The sequence below is a fragment of the Monomorium pharaonis genome, chromosome 3 (assembly GCF_013373865.1).
Source record: "Monomorium pharaonis isolate MP-MQ-018 chromosome 3, ASM1337386v2, whole genome shotgun sequence".
NCBI classification, from domain to species: Eukaryota; Metazoa; Arthropoda; class Insecta; order Hymenoptera; family Formicidae; genus Monomorium; species Monomorium pharaonis.
The window spans coordinates 14,049,189-14,074,133 of NC_050469.1; the positions used below are offsets into that span (position 1 = coordinate 14,049,189).

The window sequence follows — 24,945 nt, forward strand, 5'->3', positions numbered from 1 at the left end:
CTACTTCTCTATTATTATTATTACTATTACTATTATTATTATTATTATTATATTGTACAAAAACGCAGCAGGCACACTGATTATTAAAATAAAACGATTTATCGTATACGCGTTTTCTGAAAAGCTTATTCTCTAAAGTCCACACGTGTACGGCGTTCTTTCTGCGCGATATCCTTAGAAGAAGAAAAATATATCGAATCCCCAGATAGAAACCCATACAGAAAGATTTTAGCATCATTTTTATTTTCAACGGTAATGTATAATATATTGTGTCGTAAATTCAAATTTAATTTGGGAAATTATTCTAAATTTAATTATTGTAAAACATATAGCAATTTAAAGAAAGGTGACGCTTAAAATATATCACAATTGTAATATTAAAAAAAAAACATCTGGCACAATTATTACCGAATACATTTCAAAAATTAATTTTGATTAAAAAAATATTATTTTTAAAGCCATTGTAGCATCAAATTGTAGAATTATTATTCGAGCATTTTTTAATAAACATTTCACAAAGTAATTTGAAACAGCATACATGAAACAAACGTATTATTTCAATTTATAAATAATTTAATAAATAATTGGATAAATGGATTTATTTATATAATCACAAAATCTCTTTGTAACGAAAGTTTGCTTCTGCAAAATATAGCGATTATTGCGAAAGTTTGTTATTTTGGTGCTAAAGTAAAGGCATTTATTCATTATCGGAATAGGGAACAGTAATTTTATTATGCAATATTTTCGAAGTTAAAGTACCTTTCCCTGTATCAATCTATCTTTGACAAGGATATTCGATCTCGAAGGTCGAAGCGAAACATTCTATACGCGTTACACCATACACGCTTCCCGATAAGTCTTATCTCGTAAAATTGACGTGTTTTGCCCTTGGCTACACGGAAGCGTTGATTCACTTGCGGTTTTGCTTATCGGAACAAGATACAGGAGCATTTTGTCGGCCACGCGTAGTGTTGACAACGTTAACGCGTGTACTCGCGTGTCGAAGCACGACCTGCGGTTTTAAACCTTGGGTGAAGAAAAAATTACGAGATCGAGGAGTTTAAGTATCCCAATTCAGATCCTATACTCAGTCGGTTCGCCAAACAGTGTGATGTTGTAAAAGCGGTTATGCAAAACACCACAATGCTCCTGCCGTCAACGTAACGTAAGCTTAAGGTTCGATAAACCCCGACTTCCTGCCAATACGATAGGCACTATACGCGAGTCCACGAATCTCGCCTTTTCATCAATTTTAGGTTCCTCAAGGACCCGACTGACGTTGCGCCGTTTGTCTTGAAACGACTCGAAGAGCCGTCTCGTCCAGCCGAGAGCATCACGCAGAGAAGTGCCGGGAAATAGTCCCTCGGAAATAGCGGCGACGCGCGAAGGAGCCAGAGCGCGGTGCCAGAAAGAAGAAGAAAGAGATCGCGTAATCGGAAATAGACTCTCGCGCGTGAACCTCGTGAGGAGCACGCGCGCGAGCTCGACGAGGAACGGATGTCGCAGCGGCGGCGGTCGCGATTAGAATTGCAAGAGGCGACTTCGCGAACGGAGAACAATGGGACGGTGGCACGAGGACGGGATGAGGCGAGTGACGCGATTAGCGATAGAGATGATCCTACGGGCCCGCGGTGATTAATTGCTCATTTCAGTCCGGCGCTGTTAGGTCCGTTCAAGTAGCGCCAGCGGAGGGACCGAGCGCACCAGAGTTAGGAAACATTCAGTCGTCACTAAACGCAACACTAATGATCCGTTACTCGGAGGAGGTTTATTCGAGATAAAACGGTGGGAGGGAAGAGGGCGAGGGACGGCTGAATAATTGCGACGATTTACGGGCGAAGCGAACCAAAGGTTTCTTCAAAAAGAATAATCCCTCTCGCGCGAAATTTAAGAGCGACGAGACCGGGTTTGCGACATTCGAGTTTCGAGTTAATCCTCCAAACTTCCGTCTCGGTTTTGAATCTGTGATCGGTTTGGCCTTCGCCTTGTTCGCGCGGCGGTTCGAAGCCAGACGGTCGCTCGAGTCCATCGCTAGCGGTCCGACGGTATCGTCTCATTTCTCTCTGGCCTGATCGCCGTTCCTCTTCCTTCTCGCCCGGTTCCCTCTTTCCACCGTCCGTTACACTTGGTCGCGAGCCTCTAGTCTCGCGCGTCTCGGTCACAACTATTTATAAAGGACGGCCCGTCGGGTGAATCCTCCTCCTAGTCACGATCTCTACGCGGTACTGGAAAACGATCCTCCTTCAAGAAGAGTGGTACAAGCAGGTATCGCCGGAAGCGTTCGTCTAGCCGTGGTCTCGTCCAAGGTTTCACGGTCACCCGATCACCCACCGGCCGATGTATAACGGGACCGTTCAGCCTTCGGTGCGCGTCGCGTTTCGGCAAAGTAGTGTTAACTGAGAGAGTCGTCGGCGTAGGTGCTAAACCGCGAATGGTGGACGGGGAGTTTTTCCTCCGGACCGTTTTTCTTTTTTCCGGACGGAGAACAGTCAGTCGGTTGGTCCCGTTATATCGAACCGCGATCGCGGACGGACAGTTGTCCCGCAGTTCCGCTTTCGAGCGTACTCGCATTTTCCTCTCTCGTCGGCGTACGGGATATATTGACTCTGTCGTACGAAATTATCGGTCGAGTACCGGACGACCGCACTCGGTTTGCGTTTGGAGTGGCTGCACCTTTGGCCTTGCGAGGTTCATTCAAACAGATCGCCCGATCGCCCGACCGGTCGGACCAGTCGCGGATCCGGTTATCTGGACAGCACTTCGAGCTTCAACATCAAGCGTATCGAATAAACGAGTGAACATCTAGGTGAATTCGATCTCGGTCACTCCAGGCTGTCTGTCAACGAATAGGCTGCGTTTCGTCATCGTTGATTACTTCACCAATTCACATTTCGCATCGACGAAGCTGAGCTGTCGCCGAGTGTCGAGGTAGGTGCTTCGTTGATCGGCCGGCGACCGGCCTGCCGCCGGCACGAAATAAAATGCGAGCGCGCGAATTGGTGCGAGCGATCGGCGCGTTCACCTGACGATCGTCACGGACGATAATTGCCGGTCGCGCAGGATCCGTCACGTCGTCGTCGTCGTCGTCGTCGTGCGTCGCGCGACTATGCAAGTGTTTGTGGCCGACGGTCGCGTCTTCGCGAGAACGTACCGCTCACCGTTGTGCCGTTGATCAGTGGGACGATCGGTGGAGACGAGATCGCGTCACGTGACGCCCTCACCTACCGCCGGCGGTGATCGCTATGTCGATCACGAGCATCACGGAAAACGGAGGAACGTTGGCGCGCTGCTGCTGACCGCGGCCCGCCGCTACAAGAGGGCCGCTTCTTCAATGAGGTAAGCGACAATCGACCCCGTTTTTCCCCCGGGAGAGGGGGGGGGAGGGGGAAGAAATCGATACGTCTCCCCGATCGGCCTTTTCCTCGAGGCAATCTCGAGGCTATAAGCTAAAACGCGCGGGACCCTGAGCCGAGATGCGCGGGAGTATAAGTACGATTGCAGTGAGATTTCGCCGCAGGCGAGATAACCCACCTGCCCCCTCCCTTTCACAACCGAGTTGTCGATCCGGATAAGCTAGAACGGAAAACTAGAACGAAACTGGCGTGGTACGATATGTATCTATCGTATACATAAATACATATAAATGTATATATCGAATCTCCGTCGTCGAGATATAAATATTTTCTCGCGAGGGAAACAGGAAGGGAAACTTCACGTTTCAGTTTATTACTCTCGGAGATGTGATTTAGAAATAATTTTTTTTTTTTTTTTTTCAAGCGCGATTCTTAAGACTAGTAGAGGAAAACCGAAGCCAGCATCGCACACACTTAACCACAACTGAGCTGCAATGAAAAGATGATTGATTTAGTATGACAGAACTGGATTAAACTGTTAAAATAACTCTGTAAGTTGAAAAATTAGTGAAATCAGTGGAAATACATTGATTTTCAGTGGTATGCTTACAACTTATTAATGAGTGAAATAAATACACTAGCCTTTTTAGTGATTGTACACTAATTCTCAAGTGAACAACCACTAAAAGGGTCACAGCTATAAGTATGCCACTGCAAATCAGTGATAATACCCTGATTGCAATTTAGAGGGAAATTTAATGGAAAGAAAATTGATGACATTTTCGAGAGTAATGTACGTTAAAAATAATCTAATCGTTGTACTTTTCCATTTAGCCATACCTTGGGAAAAGGCTTGAATTACTTTAGAGTAACCTTTTACATATTTTAGATTACCTAAAGATTTCTTCAGTAAACTCTTAGATTTGTAAGGTTAAGATTTGTAAGGTTACTTTTAAAAAAATTTAACTTTATTTAAAGTAAATTTTCCCAAAGGATATTCAGATTTCTTCACTTGTTTTTCTTATTATCGTTCTTATTTTCGGCTAACGCACGTGTGACTTAACATTCGCATATGGATAAGCGGTAATGCTATTATGGGGCATTATGGAAAATAGAATTGCGACTTTATGAGTCTTCGGAAGCCATAATAAGTTTCCGACGACACCCCGATGGGTTGTTTTGCGTAAGTCAGTCACGAGAGATCGAATGATGGAACCGGAGGACTTGATCGAGTGACGTTTTCTCTCTGTTACCTCGCTGACAGAGAGTACGTTGGAAGGAAGCTCTCTCGTCGTTCTTTCGTTTAATTTCCGGAGTTTCGTAATTGGATTTATTCCGTACGCGAAGATATGGCGAAGGAGGGGGAGGAGAGCAAACAGGAGGCGGGAAAATGCGAGGTGGAGGAGGAGGATAACAGGATCGAAGAAGGGTGAGGACAGGGATTGCTTCATGACGTAATTTTTTTTTTTTTTTTTTTTTTTTTAATTAAGTAACGTATGCGAGTGACACACATTCGTTTCGGCGCGTACTATTATATGGCGCAAAAAAAAACGAGACAAAAACTTTGACCGAATTTTTAGGCAATCTTCAAAGTGATGCAACTTTGCGAAAAATCATCCAAATTACATGTACTTTTTTTTTAATTAAAGGGCAAAGACTCTATTTTGAGAATCCCTAGGCGAAAGTTTGATTTGTTAAATGCGAACCTTTTGTATCGCATAAAAAACAAACATGTTTGTTTTAATTGAAAACAGTAAGTTTGTTATCATTTTTCACAAGTTTCTCATTAAAATCTTGCTAATATAAATCCAGATTCTTAAAGTTCATTCTTTTCTAAGCAATTTAAAAAAAATGTCGATACAATGTTATTTTGTTGATTGCACACGAGTTTGAAATTTGCACTGCATTTTAGGGTATTTTAGTGAAAAAATGCAGTACTTTTTGAATATCATGAATTTTGAGTATCAATATGATATTGCACATTGATTTCATTCGTGTTTAACTCAATCATATTGCCGTCATCAGAGTGACCCGATGTGCACCACGTGGAGCACCGTATTTCCTTCTTGTAGTAGGGCAACAATTTGCGCACGTTGAATTTCAGTTAAATGCTGCGGCATTTTTTATTTAACACAAAATGCGGTGCAAACACTGATATGAGCAGGTTGCTAAAATGGCGAACCTTCTGTTCGCCATTTTACTTCAGTGAAATTGGCGCTATATCAGCTATCCGCTACATTCAGATCAGTAAGTGCAAATTTTCACCGATGAATTTCTGAGCCACATGATGTGCAAAATCCGACCGTGAATATTTACGTGGTGTACATCGGGTCACTCTGATGACAGCAATATGATTGAGTTAAACACGAATAAAATCAATGTGCAATGTCATATTGATACTCAAAATTCATGATATTCAAAAAATACCGTACGAAAGGAATGGCAGGGAGACCATATTTTGCCACTTCATATAACCTTTTATATCGTAACAAAGATATATCTGTTCCGAGTTCCCGTAGCTATAAATATCTCTGTCTCTCTCTCTCTCTCTCTCTCTCATCTCTCTCGGCGGATACGTTTTTATTGATTTAGAGACGCGGCGGGCGTTCCTCTTCTTTAAACGTACTCCTACCGGAGCGATTCTTCGCTAAGGTATAATAAACGTTCCTTTTAAATGAGGGTAACAAAGTCGAGTGTAGAAAACTCGTGTAACTCCGAATGGAGCTGGCTCCCCTCCATCTGCGAATCAAAAGAAACGTGTGCCCGGTCTTTTGCATCATTATGGCTATAGCAATGCGCGCGGACAAGAAACTGTTTGCTGTCTGTCACGGCGTCTGGTACAGCGTCGCTCATCAATGCCGTTCCTCGCGGGAGCGCGCGGGACACTCGCTAACTCGGAACCGGAAAGCCATCGGAATGAATGTTAGCAGCTTATTCACGGCCGCAATGTAGCTTTGCTGTTTGCGAACGATTTCGATTCGATCGTCAATAAACTCGCGTTCAAGACCCGGATCCCATTCGCGCGATGCTGTACGTGAATCAGACTGTATCTCTCGCTCTCACTGTCATCGCCGTGGAAGGACAAACGGCTAATCGCGAGCGAGGCGAAAGAGACGGGAACTTAAGCCGTCTCCTAATCCAGTCTCGATTGTTTTCGGACGCGGACGTGCGTTTTGTATTTGCGCGAGCTACGTATACCCAGGTGAGCGCGTATTTCTCGCAACGAGGTGCGGTGATTAAGCCTTAAATGGGGCATGTCGAAAAAAACAGTGCGGCCTAAGAACGAACAGTTGCCTCGTGGGAGGGAAAGGATAAACATTTGCTTTAATGCGTCATACTGAAAAAGTGTATATTGAATGTTTTAATAGAGATATAATTCTACTTCGGTCGCGTGTATCAGCGTGTACCTTTTTCTTGCAACCTGCAATGGATTAATTTCAACGTCGATTAAACGGTTATTAATAGCAATTTTGTTGATTTTTTTAAAGTGTGAATTAGAAAAAATGTGCTGAAAGGATAAAAAAAAACATTTCTCAGTTGCAGTTTATACAAATGTAGTGTTATTGCTCTTTCGTTTATGCAAGAATTATCGGCCATGAAGAAATATACGTAAATGTAAAGTCGTTTTAGCATTAAAACAATAATGAGAATTTCGCAATCATTAAAGTTAATTACACTTCTTAGAGACCTCTATAATAGATGCGAGACGCGTGTTTTTTTCCAGTTTTTTGTTTCTATTTCCCCAGACTATGTAACCAGATTATTTAACTCGGTTATTAAATGCCGAGCGTCTTGCGAAACCGACCGTATTACGCTTCCGTTGCAGCCGCGTACGACGGAATCGGGTAGCACGCGATATTAGAAGTTAATTGGCGCTGGACGTTACGAGTATTGGCTATAATTCGTTCGGAATAATGCAATAATGTTACGAGAGTGACACACGGCGATGGCTGATGGTAGGAGGAGTTTGTGGGTGACTGATTGGTGATGTAGCCGCTCGGTGCTGCTGGAAAAGTGTGACGTACCCAGGTGTCATTACGTATAGATGGCATAATTCACAGTTGCGAAAGATTATCGGGGAGCATGGAAATTGCGTGGGGGAGAGAGAATTGCGGCGTATTGTGTCTCGCGATTTTTTTTGTTCCTTCCTTTCCAACAGTCGCGCGAGTCGAGGTGAAAACCGCGAGTCGCACAATGAATGTTGTCGGCTGGCTGAGGTGCGCGACATGTTGCTTGATATCGGAGCCAGCGACCGGCGAGGTGATTGCAATAAGATACACGTGAGTTTCTCGATCCAAATGGATGTCCCCTCGCGTCGTTAAATACTAACACGATTAATGTACAATAAGACCTTTTCGTTGTGGTGCCGCTTCGGTGATCCGGAAATTGTGCTCTCCTTGTTTTATAAGACTCGAGGTCATTACGTGATCAGGACTTGTTAGCCGTTAACCCACATTGGGTTCATTATAAATAGAGCTTGTTGCAAGGCGCTAAAACCTCCCATTAAACTCCACACCTGAAACTTTAACTTGAAACGTTTCTCCGTTGAGAGCCTCTTCGAGGATATTAAATTTCGCTTGTTACACAATTCGCCTCCTTTAGCTTAGGAAGGAAAAAAAAGGCCCGACGACTTATAAGACCGTGACATTTCGTATAAAGCGATTCTTCGCGCGTCACGTTTCGTATGATAATGACAAGGGAAGAATGATTTTGCTAAAGTGCCTAAAAATTGAGCTGGATATAGATCTGAAAATAATTTTGTTAGACCATCAAAGTAATTACGTAGAACGCTCAACCTAGTTGCGTTAAAATGTCAAAACTTTTTACAGCATTATCATACTTGAGAGCAGCCTACATAAATATTTTGATTATACAGCAAAATTACTTAACAATTTAGACACGCGGTCGCTTAAATCATATATCTTTCAATGTATTGAATGTATATAAATTAAAATAATTAAAAATATAAGGAATTATTATCTAATACTTATTTTATTAACAATATATCGAAAAAAGTGTCTACTATTTAATAACTAATAAATAACAATAACGAAAAGGTGAGATCATCAAAATAAAACTGACTTGAATTTATTTTTTAATTGGCATATTTTTATTCATATGTATCAATTATTTTAGTTTTATGATTATCATATTATTATAAAATTTGTGATGGATTTAGGAAACCTTGAAGAATTTATAAAAGTATCAATTTAATCTTTATAATTGGTGCTTTCCAATTGCAATATCCCTAGACACTTTCATACACACGACGACATAAACTTTCCGATTGCCACAATTGACCATATATTTTTCCATCGTAATTAGTCCGAGAACTATTAGTCTGTGTAAGCTTGTGTTTTCTAATGACAATTAAATAGTTAATTGCGGCAAATATAAATAAAGTTGAAACGATGAAAACACAGTTTCCATTATCAATAGAGATTAAAAAATATTGAGGCGTGGACACAGTATTGAAAAATAAACCTACCTCTGTCCGGAACTATTCACATTATAGTACACCCTGTTCCAATTGAATCGTGCACAACGTTACATTTCGTGATGTACGTGTTATAAAACAATTGGACAGTACTCATTACTCGCAAATATGTACGTCAATAAGTGTAAAGTATTTTAAAATAAATCTATTTTTATGAAAATATAAAAGTTCAATATAAAATTGCACGATACATCATTTTCAACTACATGAATTAATAGAAATTTAACATGACCATCTGACTTTTTGAAACGTTATTAGCAGATTAAGATGTAATCTATTTTTGTCTATATATTCATTTTTTATCTATTTTATTTTTTTGTCACTAAATGTTATTTATACCGAACAAAAACATAAAATATCAATGAGGTACGATCTAGGCGACCGACATACATTCAGCAGCTCTCCTCTATTAAGCAAATTTTTTAGATATTTCAACAGAACCTTTTTTTTTCTATGAACGTCTTCTCCAAACGTAGATCTCCATTGAAGCTCGAACGTTTCTGTCTGGAGACGTTCGGGCAAGCAACTCGTCGAAGTAGAATTCGTGCGAATCGATATATCCGAGTCTTACTTTACACCGCCAAACCTATTAATGAGTACATTTACACAATCACATACAGATAGGGGAATAGAGTAATGCCCGAAGAATCACACTTCGAACTAGTAAACAACACCACTCGGACGATCCGGGCCACAAATTCCTTTACACTGAGCTGTCGATCCGTCGCCGGTCGGTCCCTCGCTTAGCGGGAGCGTGTCGAAGGTGAGACGGCTAAATAGATGGCTAAATGAACTCGTAGACGTTATATACGCTCCTCGTGTACTGACCTCGTATACCACCATCTAGGCGTTTCTCGTGTGCATTGTAGGTTGCTCGAGTTGGCCCCGAAGCTAGGACGGCGGGTGCGTTTCGCGGAGGGCACGAACTTACGATGCCGCGAAGACACTGTACCGTCTGATTCGAAGATAAGGTCAGCAGCTATCTAACTACGGAATTACTTTGAACAGCGATCTCTATCTTCTTTTTTTCCTCCCCTTTAGAGACAACAGACTACTCAGGGCTGCGTCCGCCTTGGCGCTCACAAGCAGCACTTTAAGCGTCACTTCATCCTTCTTGTTTGTCAAATATTAAACAAGGATGAGTGATACTTACGAGCTTTGTAAGCGCCCAAGAGAACGAAGCCACGATAGTACAACGAAAAAAAAAAAAAGAAAAAAAAGAAGTAAAACTAAAAAGATTCAGTTTCCAAGTTTCTTAAACAAAAGATTATCTCGGTCGTTCACCGAATTGAAGGAGCGACGCTTTGATTTCTACGATCCCACCGGGTTGCTATCGGCTTAACTATCACGACACTTAATTTTTATCTGCGACTTACGTCGCACTTGCGTTTCTCCGACAGATTCTTTGAGGTCGCACGCGAAACTCGCGTTACGGTTGCAATTCGACGCGAATCCCGTGGTCGACACGGGAATTTAACGCAGCGACGATTCCCAACTGACGTTCGAAGAGTCATCGGGGAGAAAGAGACGCGTCCGACGGCGTACGTAAATTTTGCTTTATGGTGTTTACATTATATGCTTATTTTATAAATGGAAAAGCGGTGCGGTAGCGAAAATGGTATACTCGGCTCTCTTTTAAAACGAGAGAGAAACAGAAAAAAAGAGAGAAAAAAGGGAGAAAGAGAGAGAAAGAGAGAGAGAGAGAGAGAGAGAGAGAGAGAGAGAGAGAGAGAGAGAGAGAGAGAGAGAGAGAAAGGGAGAGAGAGAGAGAAATTCAGACCACTAAATCTCCATTAAACCAGTATTTTCGAACGAACAAACAAAACGTTGCGAAACAGGATATTCGAATATCTCAAATATCCAAATAATACAAACGCCATTAACACCGCTCGATGACTACTCGTGCAAACTCTTTTCCCTCTCTTTCTGCCTCTCTCGCTTCCTCTCTCTCTCTCTCTCTCTCTCCTTTTTACCGTATGAACCTCGCTTCCTGGCCAATACGCTTTATATTATTGCGCGCATGGTCGTGACACCTCCGCGAGAGGTGATCCGTCGTGGAGGGCGCATGAGCGGATCACGACGAGAGGGAGGACGGTGGGGGAGGACGGGGGTGCACACGTACAACCGCCCGCGTTCTCTCTCACCCCTTTCGACATCGGTCATCGACGAGCCCTGGCTTGCGTTAGTCCGACCGGCAATCTCGCCGCGCCGCGTCGCGTCGCGTCGCGTCGCCGTCACCGTCGTCGCCGTCGTTTGAAATCCACGTACGGAGGAGGTCAACGTCGTACATCGTTTTTCTACGTCGGGTCGCGAGGAACGCGCGGCCCGGAGGGAGGATTCCGAATGGGGAGAATTGCGGGCGGGGGACGAAAAATTTCCGAGGGAGAGGACCGCGTTGAATATTCCTCATCCCGACGAGAAGTTGGATTCGTGAACGGTACGTAGGTGCTGCTCCTTATTGGAAAGATATTGCGTCCCGCAGGGAGAGAGAAAGAGAGAGAAAGGGGTAAAAAGAAAGAGAGAGTGAGAGGGATGAGAATGTTGAGGGTGGTGAGAGCGGAGCGGTGCGCGAGCCTCCGTGGAATGTGCTCCTCTATCATTGATCGAGCGTATGGATCGACCGACGTGGCGAAGGTCGTACGGAACAACGAGCGGGCCGCTCGTTGGTGAATATTCGTCGACCTCGTGCTCCTGACATCGAACGATCATTGGTTTCCGAAGAGCCCGCTAGCTCGATAAAGATTGTCGATACGATCGCCCTTCGACGTGGAATCTCGAAGACGCTCGGGAAAGTCGCGACTGGGACAACAACTCGCGACGGTAACAATGACGATCGATCGATTTCCGGTCACGGAAACGTCGAGACGTGATTTCGCCTCGTGCCGCGACAGTGACGCTCACGACCCCGTCGTCGTATTGGCGACCCCGATTATCACGCGTCACCGTGAAAATAAATTCCGGTGCTGGAAAACTCGATCGATGGTGCCAGTCACTCAAGAGGAGAGAGCCGCGCCGTGAGGGGCGGTAGGGAGGAAAGAAAAGAGGAGATAGAGAGAGAGAGAGAAAGAGAGAGTGAGTGATTGAGTACGAGAGTGAATGTGAGGGTGGACAAACGCGGAACAAATGACGGATGAAAGTTCGCCCATTTCAATTAATCACCGTCGAGTTTATCGGGATCACTCTCGTCGAGATTATGACGAGACAGTTTCCACGGTATAATCCCACACGCTGGTCGTCGCACGTTGATATTTTGAGCCGGAGCTTCGCGCGAAGCCATGAAGCCCGTAACGCTGGGAAGTGGGGCCGGAAGCGACTCCGAATTTTATTCCCATACAATTTCAAAGTAAGCTTGAAATATGTACGGGAGTAGCGTGTAAACATTTGGAACAACGTCGACTGGCAACGAATCAAAATTGACAGTGGCCATACGTTCTATACAACTTTGGGTCGCTTCAAAAATAAACAGCTCTCTTTGTAGTACGAACGATCGTGCCCGACTGATGTGAGAAACAGCTGTGAACTTCAGCCTGGAAACCTCTCCTTTCCCGACATCGACGAACGTCTCTCTCTCTCTCTCTCGTGGTCTCCCGTTATTGCCTTTCCATTGTGCTCTGATGATTGGCACCCACCGTTCGAATGGTTCCCGAGTATCTTTGAGGACTCGAAAATTTCAGTGTAACGCTGACGGCGAAGATACTTAGAATGGGCTGCAAATCAGCAGCTAAGTCCAAGCTGGAAGAAGAGACGGTCGCCTCGTCGTCGTCGTCGACGTCGTCGTTCTCTTCGGGCTGTAAGCAGGCGGTCCAGCCGTCGGCCGAGCGGAAGAAGACGATTCAGGACCAGGGAGTGGAATCCAGTCTCGGAGACGAGGAAGAGAGCGAGGAAAGCAACACGGTCGGTCGTGTCTCATCCGAGAGGAGATCGTTTTCGTCAAGAGAGAGCAGCGGAACGTCCGTCATCGCGGACGACAGTGCCGCTAGGTAGCTATCAGGCGACGATGCAGAAGTTGCGCTCGACCTTCAAAAGGTCGCGCACTCCCACGGGGGCGGAAATGAAGTCCCAGTCTAGTCTCGAGGTGCCCAAGCAAATCAGGTCAGCCTCCTTCGACGAGATACAGTTGCAGACGAAGCGGCAGGATGACCGTGCGACCTCCTCGTCGTCCTCCACGTGTTCCCCGGCGAGATCGCAGGACTCGGTGCGCGGTAGGAGGGGCTCGGCGACCCTGAAGGTGCCGCAGCATCTGACCGGCCAGCGTTCCAAGAGCTTCGACGCCTATTCCGCGAGTTCCGCCTCGTTTCCGAGCCAGCAGCTCCCAGCAGGCGGGATCGAACGACCGGAGACACCGACCATCCAGGTTTCCGGATGCTACCACTGTGCTTGCGTCGAGGAATATCGGAACCTCTGGCTCACCGAGGACGTCTCCAGGGACGAGGCCGACGTCGGCGAGGCTGAGAGCACAGACTCCGAGAACGAGTCGGATCACGAAGATGAGGCCAAGAGGGAGGGCAGCCCGGAGATCCGGGTTACCCTGTCGTCCGACAGTGACACGTACGAGACCCAAACGTGCGTCCCGCCCGAGGTGACCGAGGAAGCGCCCGCCGATCCGGATTCCGAGGCCAGACCAGAGTTCCCGGAGCGGCAGCGCAGGCTGTCCAGGCAGGAGGCCCTGACCACCTTCCCCCTGGAGCACCTGCCCGCTCTCATGTCAGCCGCAACTGCGTCGGAGGCGGACGACGACGACGACGACGAGGAGAACGAGACCGTCGAGTCGTGCAGGTCCAAGTTCGTCGTGCGTGACATTTTCCTGACCGTGCCGGAGCTGAAGCGGGACCGCGCCGCTTCCGTGGACTCGTGTTTCAATAACAATAAGAACGGCAGTTGCGCAGCCGACGCTGACTCGCTGGCGGTGCCGCAGCAGAGCATCAGGTCGAAGAGCGTCGACATCGTGCTGCCGACGGACGCGAGGACGAGGTACACGGCGCTGTTACCTGGGAAAGAGCCGCGACCTTCGATAGGGTGGGTACGTCTGATTGGATGGAGCCCCCCGGAGTGTCCTCCCGTTCTAAGCACATCATTACACGACGCGACATCCAAGGTCGCGTTAATGAGCACGCCTCCAAGCTGTGCATCTTAATTTTGCATCTTAATTTTAGCACTTAAACTTTATTTATTTATTTATTTACCGTCAAACGTGCATAAGCGATTCTATATTGTCACCGACATTACTTGCCATTTCCATCTATTTCTTCCTTTCTTACTTTTAACAATCTTTAAATTAAAGTTAAGCTGTTGTGCGATGCATAAATTGAATTGTTTAGAATTATTTTAATTTTTTATGAATTTTTCGATTTTTCGATGAAACTATATGCATTTTAGGTGTAGTTTAAATTTAATCTTGTTGTTAGAAAAGATGATAGAACTCTCTGGAATAAAAAATACGCGCTGACATTGATACATTGAATTCATTTTTATGAATTTGAAAACTTATATTTATATTAATTTGAATTATTAGAATGCGTATCAAATATATATGGAATGAAAATAATTAATGATTAAATTACATTTCTAATTTTATAAATTAAAAATAGATATTTTATTTCTATCATCTTTCCTGTTAATTTATATTTTTGTTATCTATTTATACATTTTATTTAATCCTCTTATATATTCTGTATGTATACATGAGATTAGTCAAACTAAAATTTATCTTTTAATTTAATCAAAAAGACTCGAATGTTTTCCCCTACTTACTTAAGCACCTGCGTGTTTCATACGATTGCGACACATCCATTACACAGAAATATATGGCGTATACAACGTTACATGAATAGAATTCAATCCTGTATTCTGACGCGACTTATAGATCGTCTAAAGTGGGTCTAAAAAAATAAGCAGGAAAAGACTTTTATTATCGCGTGCGGTTATTTCCGTCTTTCTTTCCTATATTTATACGATTTCATTGAAAAGGTAGCGCATACCTTTCATAAGTTATTATTTAGGATATTAGACCATATCATTGTCACAAGTTAGCAGAATATTATTGAATACGTCCGAAAAGCTATGTTTATATATTAAAAACTAAGGAAAAGTAATCCATTATCGTAAGAATGAAATATTTAGAAGATATCGATCAAAGAGCTATAAATGAAATATCCATACGCATTTTTCGTGCGGTATAGCTATTACCGACATTTATTTATTATTACGCATATCGAGGTATTCTACACCTACAAAACGTTACCGTGGTCGTAAAATTTTTATATTTTAATTTTAGAAGCGTATATACTTTGTCACGACGGGAAGGGAGACTTTAATTATTCTCATAGCTTGAATTTTTTAGAACATCTTCATTTCAAAGATACGACATGATTTCGTTTTCACGCTTGTCAGATCCCTAATGAAAGAAGCACGAGTAAGGAGAATTATGTATACAATGATATATGTGCTTTCTCTGCTCTGCATTATTTTTTAATTTTTGTACGATACACGTACACATAAATTTTATATTTTAATACAAAGGTTATCAAAATATTTAATAAATCGGAACGTAAAACGCGAAAATTTAATAACCTTTTTGCGATAATCGTTTAATTTAATACAATATTTAAAGAAGATGTAAAAAATAATTTAGATGATAATTTAAATATTAAACAAAAACCTTAAAAAAAGAAAAAGTTATTTATGTCAAGTATATAAAAATCTTTCTAGAAATGTTTATTAAAACTGTTTAAAAACAAATATTAAATTATACAATTAGCCAAACATTTGGTTAGACATAAAATGGTTTTGTTTTATTTCTAATTATACACTTGGTTAATTGTACGATCTACTATTTCTTTTTGAACAATTTTAATACAAATTTTTAGAAAGGTCTTTTCGCGGTAAATTTAATACTCTTATATACTAAATTTAATACTTTTTTTATATACTTGGTACAAATATTTTTTCTTTTTTGTAAAAAAGATTTCTTTGGGTATAAAATTAATGCAAAAGTTGAGTGGAAAGTAGTTTTATGAGTCTTTGATATGAAAATTCTAGAGGGAGAGAGGATAGTGGAGAAGATAGCAGAGACGGGGGTAGCTCGAGTGGTCATCGTGAACCTCGGTCAACTCCAGATTGGGGTCCAAATGCATTTAATGGGGAACATCTTTGGGTATCAACCGCTACATCCGGTGATTTCTGTTACGTCAATGACTGTTCCGTAAGTTCTAAAGATAATGCGGAAAATGAAAGGATGCTTTTAAGAGCAAAAGACATATACATTAGAGATTTTGATTAATCGGATCTCGACGGGTCCTTTCTTTTTTTTTTTCGTCCTTTCAGAAACACGGACCCCGGTTGAAATGTCCGGCTTGTCGCGTAGTGGCTCACGCGCTCTGCGTCGCAAGTTTAGAGTTCGCCTGCAAGCCGAGTTTTCGCGATGTAGGTGTGCGTCAGTATCGCGAGCAAACGACAACCCATCATCACTGGGTCCATCGACGATCGCAGAAGGGCAAGTGCGCCAACTGCGGCAAGTCCTTTCAATCGAAGCTCAGCTTCAGCTCCAGGGAGATCGTGGCGGTGAGCTGTAGCTGGTGCAAAGCCGCTTACCACAATAAGGAGTCGTGCTTCAATGTACAAAAAATAGGCGAAAACTGTGAATTAGGCACGCACGCGTCGATCGTGGTGCCGCCATCGTGGATCGTAAAACTTCCTCGTAAGGGTAGCTTCAGGAGTAGTTTGAGAAGATCACCCAGAAGAAAGAAAAGCGATGGCTCGTCCTACCGTCGGAAAAATAAAGAAAAAGAAAAGGAGGAAAAGGAAAAGGAGAAGGAAAAAGAAAAGAGCCAGGGAGAATTATGGGTCGTCAAGCCGATACCCACAACTACGATAAAACCGGTGTTGGTTTTCATAAATCCGAAATCTGGCGGTAATCAGGGAGCGAAATTGCTGCAGAAGTTCCAGTGGCTACTCAATCCGAGGCAGGTTTTCGATCTGACGCAAGGTGGTCCAAAAATGGGGTGAGTAAGCTAAATAAAAATACATATGAACAACTAGCAGGATCTACAGCTGACACATGACGTTGAAAAAAAAAAGGGGGAAAACTGCATTAATTACAACTGAATAAAAATGTTAATATTGCAGATTAGAGCTCTTCAAGAAGGTCCCAAATTTGCGTGTGCTGGCATGTGGCGGTGACGGTACGGTCGGTTGGGTTCTGTCGATCCTGGATCAAATTGGCACTTATCCAGCGCCAGCGGTTGGAGTACTTCCTTTGGGTACCGGAAACGATCTAGCGAGAGCACTGGGCTGGGGAGGTGGTTACAAGGACGAGCCAATCGGCAAGATCTTGACGAGCATAGGTGACAGCGAGACCACCCTGTTGGACAGATGGCAACTGAAGGTCGAGAGGAATCCTGACGCCAACGACGACGATGGTGGCAAGGGCAAGGAAAATCTGCCGCTCAACGTCGTTAACAATTACTTTTCCCTCGGTGTGGACGCTCACATCGCCCTCGAGTTTCACGAAGCACGAGGTGAGTTCTAACTCCAAATTTTTATTCGTACTAAATTATAATAAGTACAAGCCACTAGGATAACTGCGGTATATATGCCGCACAAGAACTTAATTTATCAAATATTATTTATTTTGTTTAAGATAAATTAACCTATACCAATAAAAACTTTGTATTGTCTACTATTAAAAAAAATTTTAAATATGAATTATTTATTTTTTTTCATATGTGAAAAAAAGAGAACTTTTAAAAACCCTTGCATCTGTATCATGTATTAAAAAAGGTGAGATATATGGCTATTCGTAGGTGAGACCATCAAACTGAATAATGAATACAAAAGCTAAGCGCTTGTATTTAGCTATACTTTGTCCTTTTCCACTACACTTGTGTATTACAAAATAACCAATAAGCTTTTTATATTCTCTGCAGAGAAAGCAATCATTTTACGTAGGTTGTAATATATCGTTGCGCTATTTATTACAGTGACAATTTGATTTATCTTATACAATGGTTAATAACATAATAACAGTAAAACACTAAAATTATAACATAAAACTAATACAACATAAAGCATCTAATAGGATATGTTTGCGAACAAATTATCTTTACTTCTTCTATTTTTTCCGACTTCTGCGGCCTTAATTCTCGCACGTAAACATCAGAGTTACCCTATATATTGTGATCCTAGTTGGAGTGGAAAATCGGTTGCGTGATCAATCTGCAATTATGATAAGGTCAAAACGAGTTTCTTTTCTTCTTTTATTTATTTTTGAAGAAGACATATACATCCACCTTCAAAGAAGAAAGAAAATATCAGAACTAAAACTAGAAAGGCAAATAGCGTCTTAAGTAAATGTTATAGTTGTAATAAAAACAGTAAATAAAACTAAGAAAATATAGTAGCCATTTATTGGATATAACTATAAAAAATAGTATCAGTTAATATAGACGACAGAAAAATTGATGACGAAGAATTAATGAGAAATTTATGACTGAAATTCGAAGTCGGAATCTTTTGTTCTTATTTTTAGCACTTAGAATGCTACACCACGAGTGCTCCAATGTTCTCATAATTATTCCAATTGTACATGAATAATTAACAGGCTTTACTTTTACCATTCTACACAAAAGAGAGTCTGTAGAGAAATATATTATTAATGTAAAAAGAGTGTTATATTAAGTGATTAAGTATTTATACTAGTTATTATATTTTATTTAAAGAAATATTTGTGATAACTGAAAAAGTGTCATATTTTATTTTGTAGGTTGAAGCCTGTAGAAATATTATTATATAACGTAGTAAAGTCGATATTTTACTTATTAATTAGTGGCTTACATAAATTGTTGTTTTTTTAAATATTTAGTACTACTTACTACTACTTTGGTTCTTATTATTTCGTAAAACTATATATGCAGCAGGTGCTTAAATTTCAGAATTGTCATATAGTTGCTAGAACCATTTTGTTTTCTTTCTGTGTAGACAGATTAAAATGAGCCTTAACTTTGCGAACTTTTTGTGGAAAAAACGAAAAAGGATAAATAAATTTTGTTTATTTTAAGATCATACTTTTCTCTGTGTGCTATTTGAATTTTATTTAAAATATCATAATATTAAATATAATATAATAAAGCTCCTTCTTTAGTCAGACTTTTTTCCTACCCGATATAAAATGTAAAAAAGAACTTTGGTTGATAAAACCGCTATTAATTATTTTTTAGAGGCTCATCCGGAGAAGTTCAATTCTAGAATGAGAAACAAATTGTTTTACGGCCAAATGGGCTGCAAGGACTTGCTGCTCACAAAGTGGAAGGATCTCTCGGATTTCGTAACATTAGAATGCGACGGACAAGACATGACGCCAAAATTGAGAGAACATCGGGTCCATGCTATACTATTCTTGAATATTGCCTCTTATGGTGGCGGGACACATCCATGGAGCGCGGGAAGTGGCACTAGAGAACCGGCCATGGACGACGGTTTGATTGAAGTAGTCGGACTGACCACCTATCAGCTACCTCTTTTGCAAGCACGAGGACACGGTACTTGCATAGTACAATGCAGCACAGCCAAATTGGTCACGACGAAGACTATACCGATGCAGGCAAGCGTAATTTTTGTGTTGCCTTTTAAATAGATGTTATTTTAATAACAATTTGATACCGAATATAATATAAATCCAAGACATGGTATAGAATTATTTTGTTTTGTACTTTTTTCTGCTTTTGATGACACAAATTATTTTCTTTAAAAGTATAATTTTAAATTATTTTATTTGTACACATTTGTTGAAATATTCTAATAAGTAGATCTTAATCGTTGTTATATTAATTATATTAATCACTTGCGGATAAGAAGGTATTATAGTACGATAAAATAACATCTGTTCTTGAAATTTTATCCGATAATATCATCATTCTTTATTTAATCTTAATTTTTTATAATGTTATAGGTCGACGGTGAGGCTTGTCGTCTGTTACCGTCTATCATAACTTTAAGTATGCTGAACAAGGCTACGATGTTAGCGAAAAGAAGGAGCACGGGAAAGCCGCAGCAGCACACGGCGAGATTAGAGAGGCTAAAGCTGCCCGTGATGAGGATAAAGATGTCGGATTACGAGGCGCACCATCACAACAAGGATAAGTTGAAGGAAGTGGCGGAGTCGTGGCTCGCGGAACCGCTCGATCTCGACGCCACGACCGATCTGGAGAGCCTGAGGAAGCTCTTGGCGAAAGATTACAACGTGGACTCGTGCTGTTTCCTTGACTGTAAGTATCGTCTGTCGCGCGAATCATCACCAAATCGGCGGCGATTCTCCGTATAAAAAGTTATTATATCGGGGTATCCGTTTCTATCCTTCAGCGTGTACCGCGGAGAGGTTCTTCAGGATCGATCGCGGCCAGGAGCAGCTACATTACGTGACGGACGTTGCCGTGGAGGCCGTGTACATCCTCGACGAGGACACCGTGCAGCAGCAATCCGACGGCCAAGCGGGACCGAGCCAGACAAGGTACGTGAGGTATCTTTATCCACGGATCTCTAGCAACTAGACTTTTTTTTCCTTTTCGAAACGCATGATATGATATATGATATATAGCGACGAACGTCTAAAGGAGATGCCATCAGCCGTGACTGAGAAGGCGAGTCGGTCGAACGAAGACACGCGGGGACAACTATCCGTCACCGGGAAGATTAAACTGTCGAGACAGCCGGAGAGCATTTCTTTCGATAAGGATACCGAGGCTCAAAACGGCGTTAGGCCGAAGGATCTGCGCCGAAAGTCCTTGGACGTGCCGCGGAGCGAGAACAAGAGCATCGAGTTGAGTTCACGTATAAGACGCGAATCCCTGAAGAACTCTCACGTCGCGATCGCTCGTGCCGAACAGTCGCAGCGCCAAGCCGACCGATCCCTCGCTTTTATCAGGTAAGGCTCTCAGGATCTTTTAGAGCGTTTTACCTCTAGGGGTCTGCTTTTTAATTATCCGAATGGCCGAGAAGGGTGTTCGTGCGACGTGTGTCGTCGGGAGAAACAGGGAACTTGGAATGAAGACCACTGGCGGCTTTCAAAGTGGGTAACGTAGACCTTTATTCCACACGAGTGCCCTTTAAACGACGTTAAAAGGTATCGCGATGTATTATGGATTATTCTAAAGAAAACCCAACACGAGCCGATACGTTACGTAAACCCCCATCCGACCGTGCGCTTCAATTATCTTTGCTCGGGTAATTTATTCGGATAATAATTATTTACTATCCGCAGAAGTAGATTGCGTGCAAAGAGAGAGAGAGAGAGAGAGAGAGAGAGAGAGAGAGAGGGGAGGGGGGAGAGCCTAGTCTGAATCTCTCGTTTCTATTCGTAGTCCTCGCGACAGACTCTTCGGCCTGAACTCGGGAGTGCACGGATTCACTGCCGAGTTGCTCGAGAAGAACTGCGATGAAATACTGAGGGCGGCGAAGATCGGCGATCTGCCGACCTTGAAGCAGCTCCATCAGAGGGGCTACTCGCTCATGTCGATCGATGAGACTGGTCAAACGGCGCTGCATCTGGCGTCGAGGCACGGTCACAAAGATATCGTCAGATATCTCATCGCCTGCGCCCCACCGACAATTTTAAACATGATCGATAACGATAAGTAAGTTAAAACCGATAAATCGAATAAATTTACAAATGCAATCTACGATATTGCTCGCTGAAATTCCTCCCAGTATCTCTTACATTGCTTTTTGTGCGCATCGTTGTACCTACCTTTCATCTTGATTCCAAGAATAAGAAATAATTTATTCCTATTTCAGAGGGCAAACCGCTTTGCATAAAGCCGCCCAGAATAAACGTCGTTCCATTTGCTGTATGCTCGTAGCCGGCGGCGCGTCTTTGATGATGAAGGATCGCCACGGCAACACGCCGCATCATCTCGCGCTGCTCGCGGAGGATCACGATCTAGCGGCGTATCTGCAGAGTAAGTAAAGTAATACCCCCCTTCTTCCGAGACAGTGGGACTGAATTCTTTTTTCGACTTCGCCGAGGACGCGGGAGAAAGAAATGTTCGATAGCCTCAAGACGGTCTCGTATTTTTAAAGCTCTAAATATATGTAACTCCATATATAACTTCAAGTGTACCTATCTAACGTATGAATACCGTAACGATACGTGTCACCAGGTCAAGAACACTTTCAATTGGCGACGGACGAGATGGAGAGCGATCTCTGACCTCCAGCGTTGATCGCCACGGCCTGAACCGCCCTGAACGATTGTGACGCAAGGGAACCGCTATTGCCGGCGCTACTGTTCCCGACGGCGCTTCTTGCGGCATTTTTTCCGGCATCGTTTACGTAACGTAAATCGCCAATCGTGATAATCTGATATTCCTCGTCTATTTCGACGTCGACGATTACGTGTTTTGCCAAATGATGACATATTTTTCTTGTCGATACTTCGAAATTACTCTCTGATATACACAATTGTCACATAATTATACACACACACACACACACACACACACACACGTACACGGGCATACCACTTACACGCGCATACGTATATACGTAATTACGTAGCTGTTTCTGATCGATAATAACTCGTTATTTTTCTCACACGTAAACTTGCCCGAGACTTGTACCTCTACTTACATTCGTGTACTCGGCAAGTGGACCACAATGGGTCAGGGAGCATCTAAAATTGCTCCTGAGACGAGCAAATTTATTTTTCGTACGACATTTAACGTCTCTCCAAAGTCCAAAGTGAGACAGTCAGTTTTGTATATCTATATTATAACATATATGTATAAACACCCCCGTTGTGTATTTACGGAAGATTTTAACAATATTACGATCTCTATGTGAAACAAACAGACAAAATGGGCCGGCCATTTGCGCGATTGAAGATACGGGGAATTGCTTGGAGAGCTTACAATTAGCCCGATGACGAAACGTTAAATCTGTGCCAACTGACTGAGTCACGAAGAAGGAACATTAATGCCAAACGAAGATTGGCTGTCTCATGTTGGAGCACGTGCAAAAGTATATATATATACGAACGTTCACAATAGTGTCCACTCAAAATGGGTGCTACAAGCGAATCGATAATCTGTTAGTTTTAATCCAAGGAAAAAAAAAATAGAGGGTAATCTTAGTTTGGGGGAGTTATAACGGTAAGAGAACGAGGGTACATTCTATTAATACCAAAATGTAAAAAGGGATCAACGTACGAACACCAATTAGTAGTTAGACGCAATTCTATCAGTATAATTGTACTATTGCTACTACTATTATACTGTTACTACAATTATTTTTCTGTCGGATTGATATATATAAGATCTCTGTATATATAAATACATACGTGTAGAGAGTTTTTTGAGGCGCCGATCGCATGGATTCGCGCGTATTCTAAAAGAAAGGACGCCGCTCACAAGTCAATACGTGATCGTGCACGCAACGATTTCTTTCTTTTGCGCGTCTTAGGATCAGTTGTTCCAACTTCTTGGTAAACTTATCTATTAGATAATTATATGTTCATCTTTATTTATTTAAGAAAGGAAATGAAGATAGACACATGCCTGCCTGGTAGGTAAATTTACCAAGAAGTTGGAACAACCGGCCCTTAGGGTCGATTGTTCCAACTTCTTGGTAAATTTACCTAACAGGTAAATATATGTTTGTCTTTATTTATTTAAGAAACGAAATGAAGATAGACACATGCCTACCTGGTAGGTAAATTTACCAAGAAGTTGGAACAACCGGTCCTTAACTGAACCTGTTTACTTATATTCGACACTTATTCTGTGATCCTCTAGGAAAAACCCAGTTTATATTCTATTATACTTTGAACGTGTGCGTGCGTGCGTGCGTGCGTGCGTGCGTGCGTGCGTGCGTGCGTGCGTGCGTGCGTGCGTGCGTGCGTGCGTGCGTGCGTGCGTGTGTGTGTGTGTGTGTGTGTGTGTGTGTGTGTGTGTGTGTGTATGTGTGTGTGTGCGTGCGCGTGTGTGAAGATTTCATACGGCAGCGAGTATGTCCTCTGCCTTTTACTTCTTTCCTTCGTTATATCATTCGTATACTGATGCTCAATGGTTTGTATATGCTTCGCTCGCCGCAGAATAACGGAGAAATCAATACAGAGCAAGGGACACATATCGAAAATGACTGAACGAAATAATTGTCGGTTGACTTTAAGCGATAATAACGCGGAAGGAAAGTATGCGGGGAAAAGAAAATGATAATCGCTTGTGAAGATATTCAGCTTCTTTCAGTATGCGAGAGGTATACCTCTCTCTCTCTTTAAAGATGATATTATCATAATTTAATTTTGAATTCACCCTCAGGATACAATGTACATAAAGTGTATCGAGACTATTGAGTGTTAGTATTACAGGATCACAATGCGTTTTGCATATAGGCGGTTTTCTAGTCGCCTTTATCTCGCCGCGACGAGAGGACCGTCATATGTTGACTCGAGCGAAATCCCAATATCACATTTTTGACGGGTCAAACGAGGGAAGAAATTGCCGCTGTTTTAGCTGACTGTTAAGTTAAGTTTTCACGCGAGAATGTAGATAAACTTACGAAAAAAACTTTGTGTTCGACCGCAACTTAAGAGAAGACAGAGAATTAAAACAGCAAGAAGGTTTAATTTAAGCTTCGTTAGGTCGCGATATGTGTAAAACAAACGTCGGTCTTTCATCGATTCTCTATCTCTCTCTCTCTTTCTCCCCCTTTCTTTCTCTCCTCAAGAGAGATCGACCGTGCGCTCGTGGTGTGGGTGAAGGGGCGCGATGATATCTAGAACGTCCTCGCTTATCTTTATCGCTCTTTTGGAGTATTTAAGAAGAAATGCCTTTCGCGATCCGTACCTGTTGTACATGTACCGAGTTGTAAAAAAGAGAGAATTTAAAAAAAAAGAAAAAAAGAAAAACTAGAGAATATTGCAGGCGCTCGTTGTAGAATCGTTGTAGGATTGTTGTAGGGATCGTTACGTAGGGCGTGTATAAGAATACATAGTGCGCGCGCGCGTTATCAGGTGTATACGCGCGTACACATCGTACATCGAGAGTCGAGTATGAGAGAGTTAGCGTTAGCTTAATGCCACGGTAGAGCAACGGCATTGGA

General features: G+C 42.5%; 1 protein-coding gene across 7 annotated transcripts; it reads left to right on the plus strand.

Moving 5' to 3' along the window:
- Positions 1-1,582: 1,582 nt before the first annotated feature.
- Positions 1,583-22,960, plus strand: LOC105837153 (eye-specific diacylglycerol kinase). 7 transcript variants are annotated; one of them, XM_036283762.1, is made up of 12 exons: positions 1,583-3,339; positions 9,723-9,824; positions 15,892-16,054; positions 16,177-16,853; positions 16,978-17,369; positions 19,068-19,450; positions 19,799-20,114; positions 20,209-20,356; positions 20,444-20,770; positions 21,207-21,479; positions 21,640-21,803; positions 22,005-22,144. In XM_036283762.1, exons 1-12 carry the CDS (start codon positions 3,335-3,337, stop codon positions 22,052-22,054), a joined length of 3,000 nt encoding a protein of 999 aa, XP_036139655.1. In that variant the 5' UTR covers positions 1,583-3,334; the 3' UTR covers positions 22,055-22,144. The 7 variants fall into 7 exon arrangements, with proteins under 7 accessions (XP_036139655.1, XP_036139657.1, XP_036139654.1 ...); XM_036283761.1 differs by lacking the exon at positions 1,583-3,339 and adding an exon at positions 3,838-4,785; XM_012681688.3 differs by lacking the exon at positions 1,583-3,339 and adding an exon at positions 7,305-7,636.
- The last annotated feature ends 1,985 nt before the right edge of the window (positions 22,961-24,945 follow it).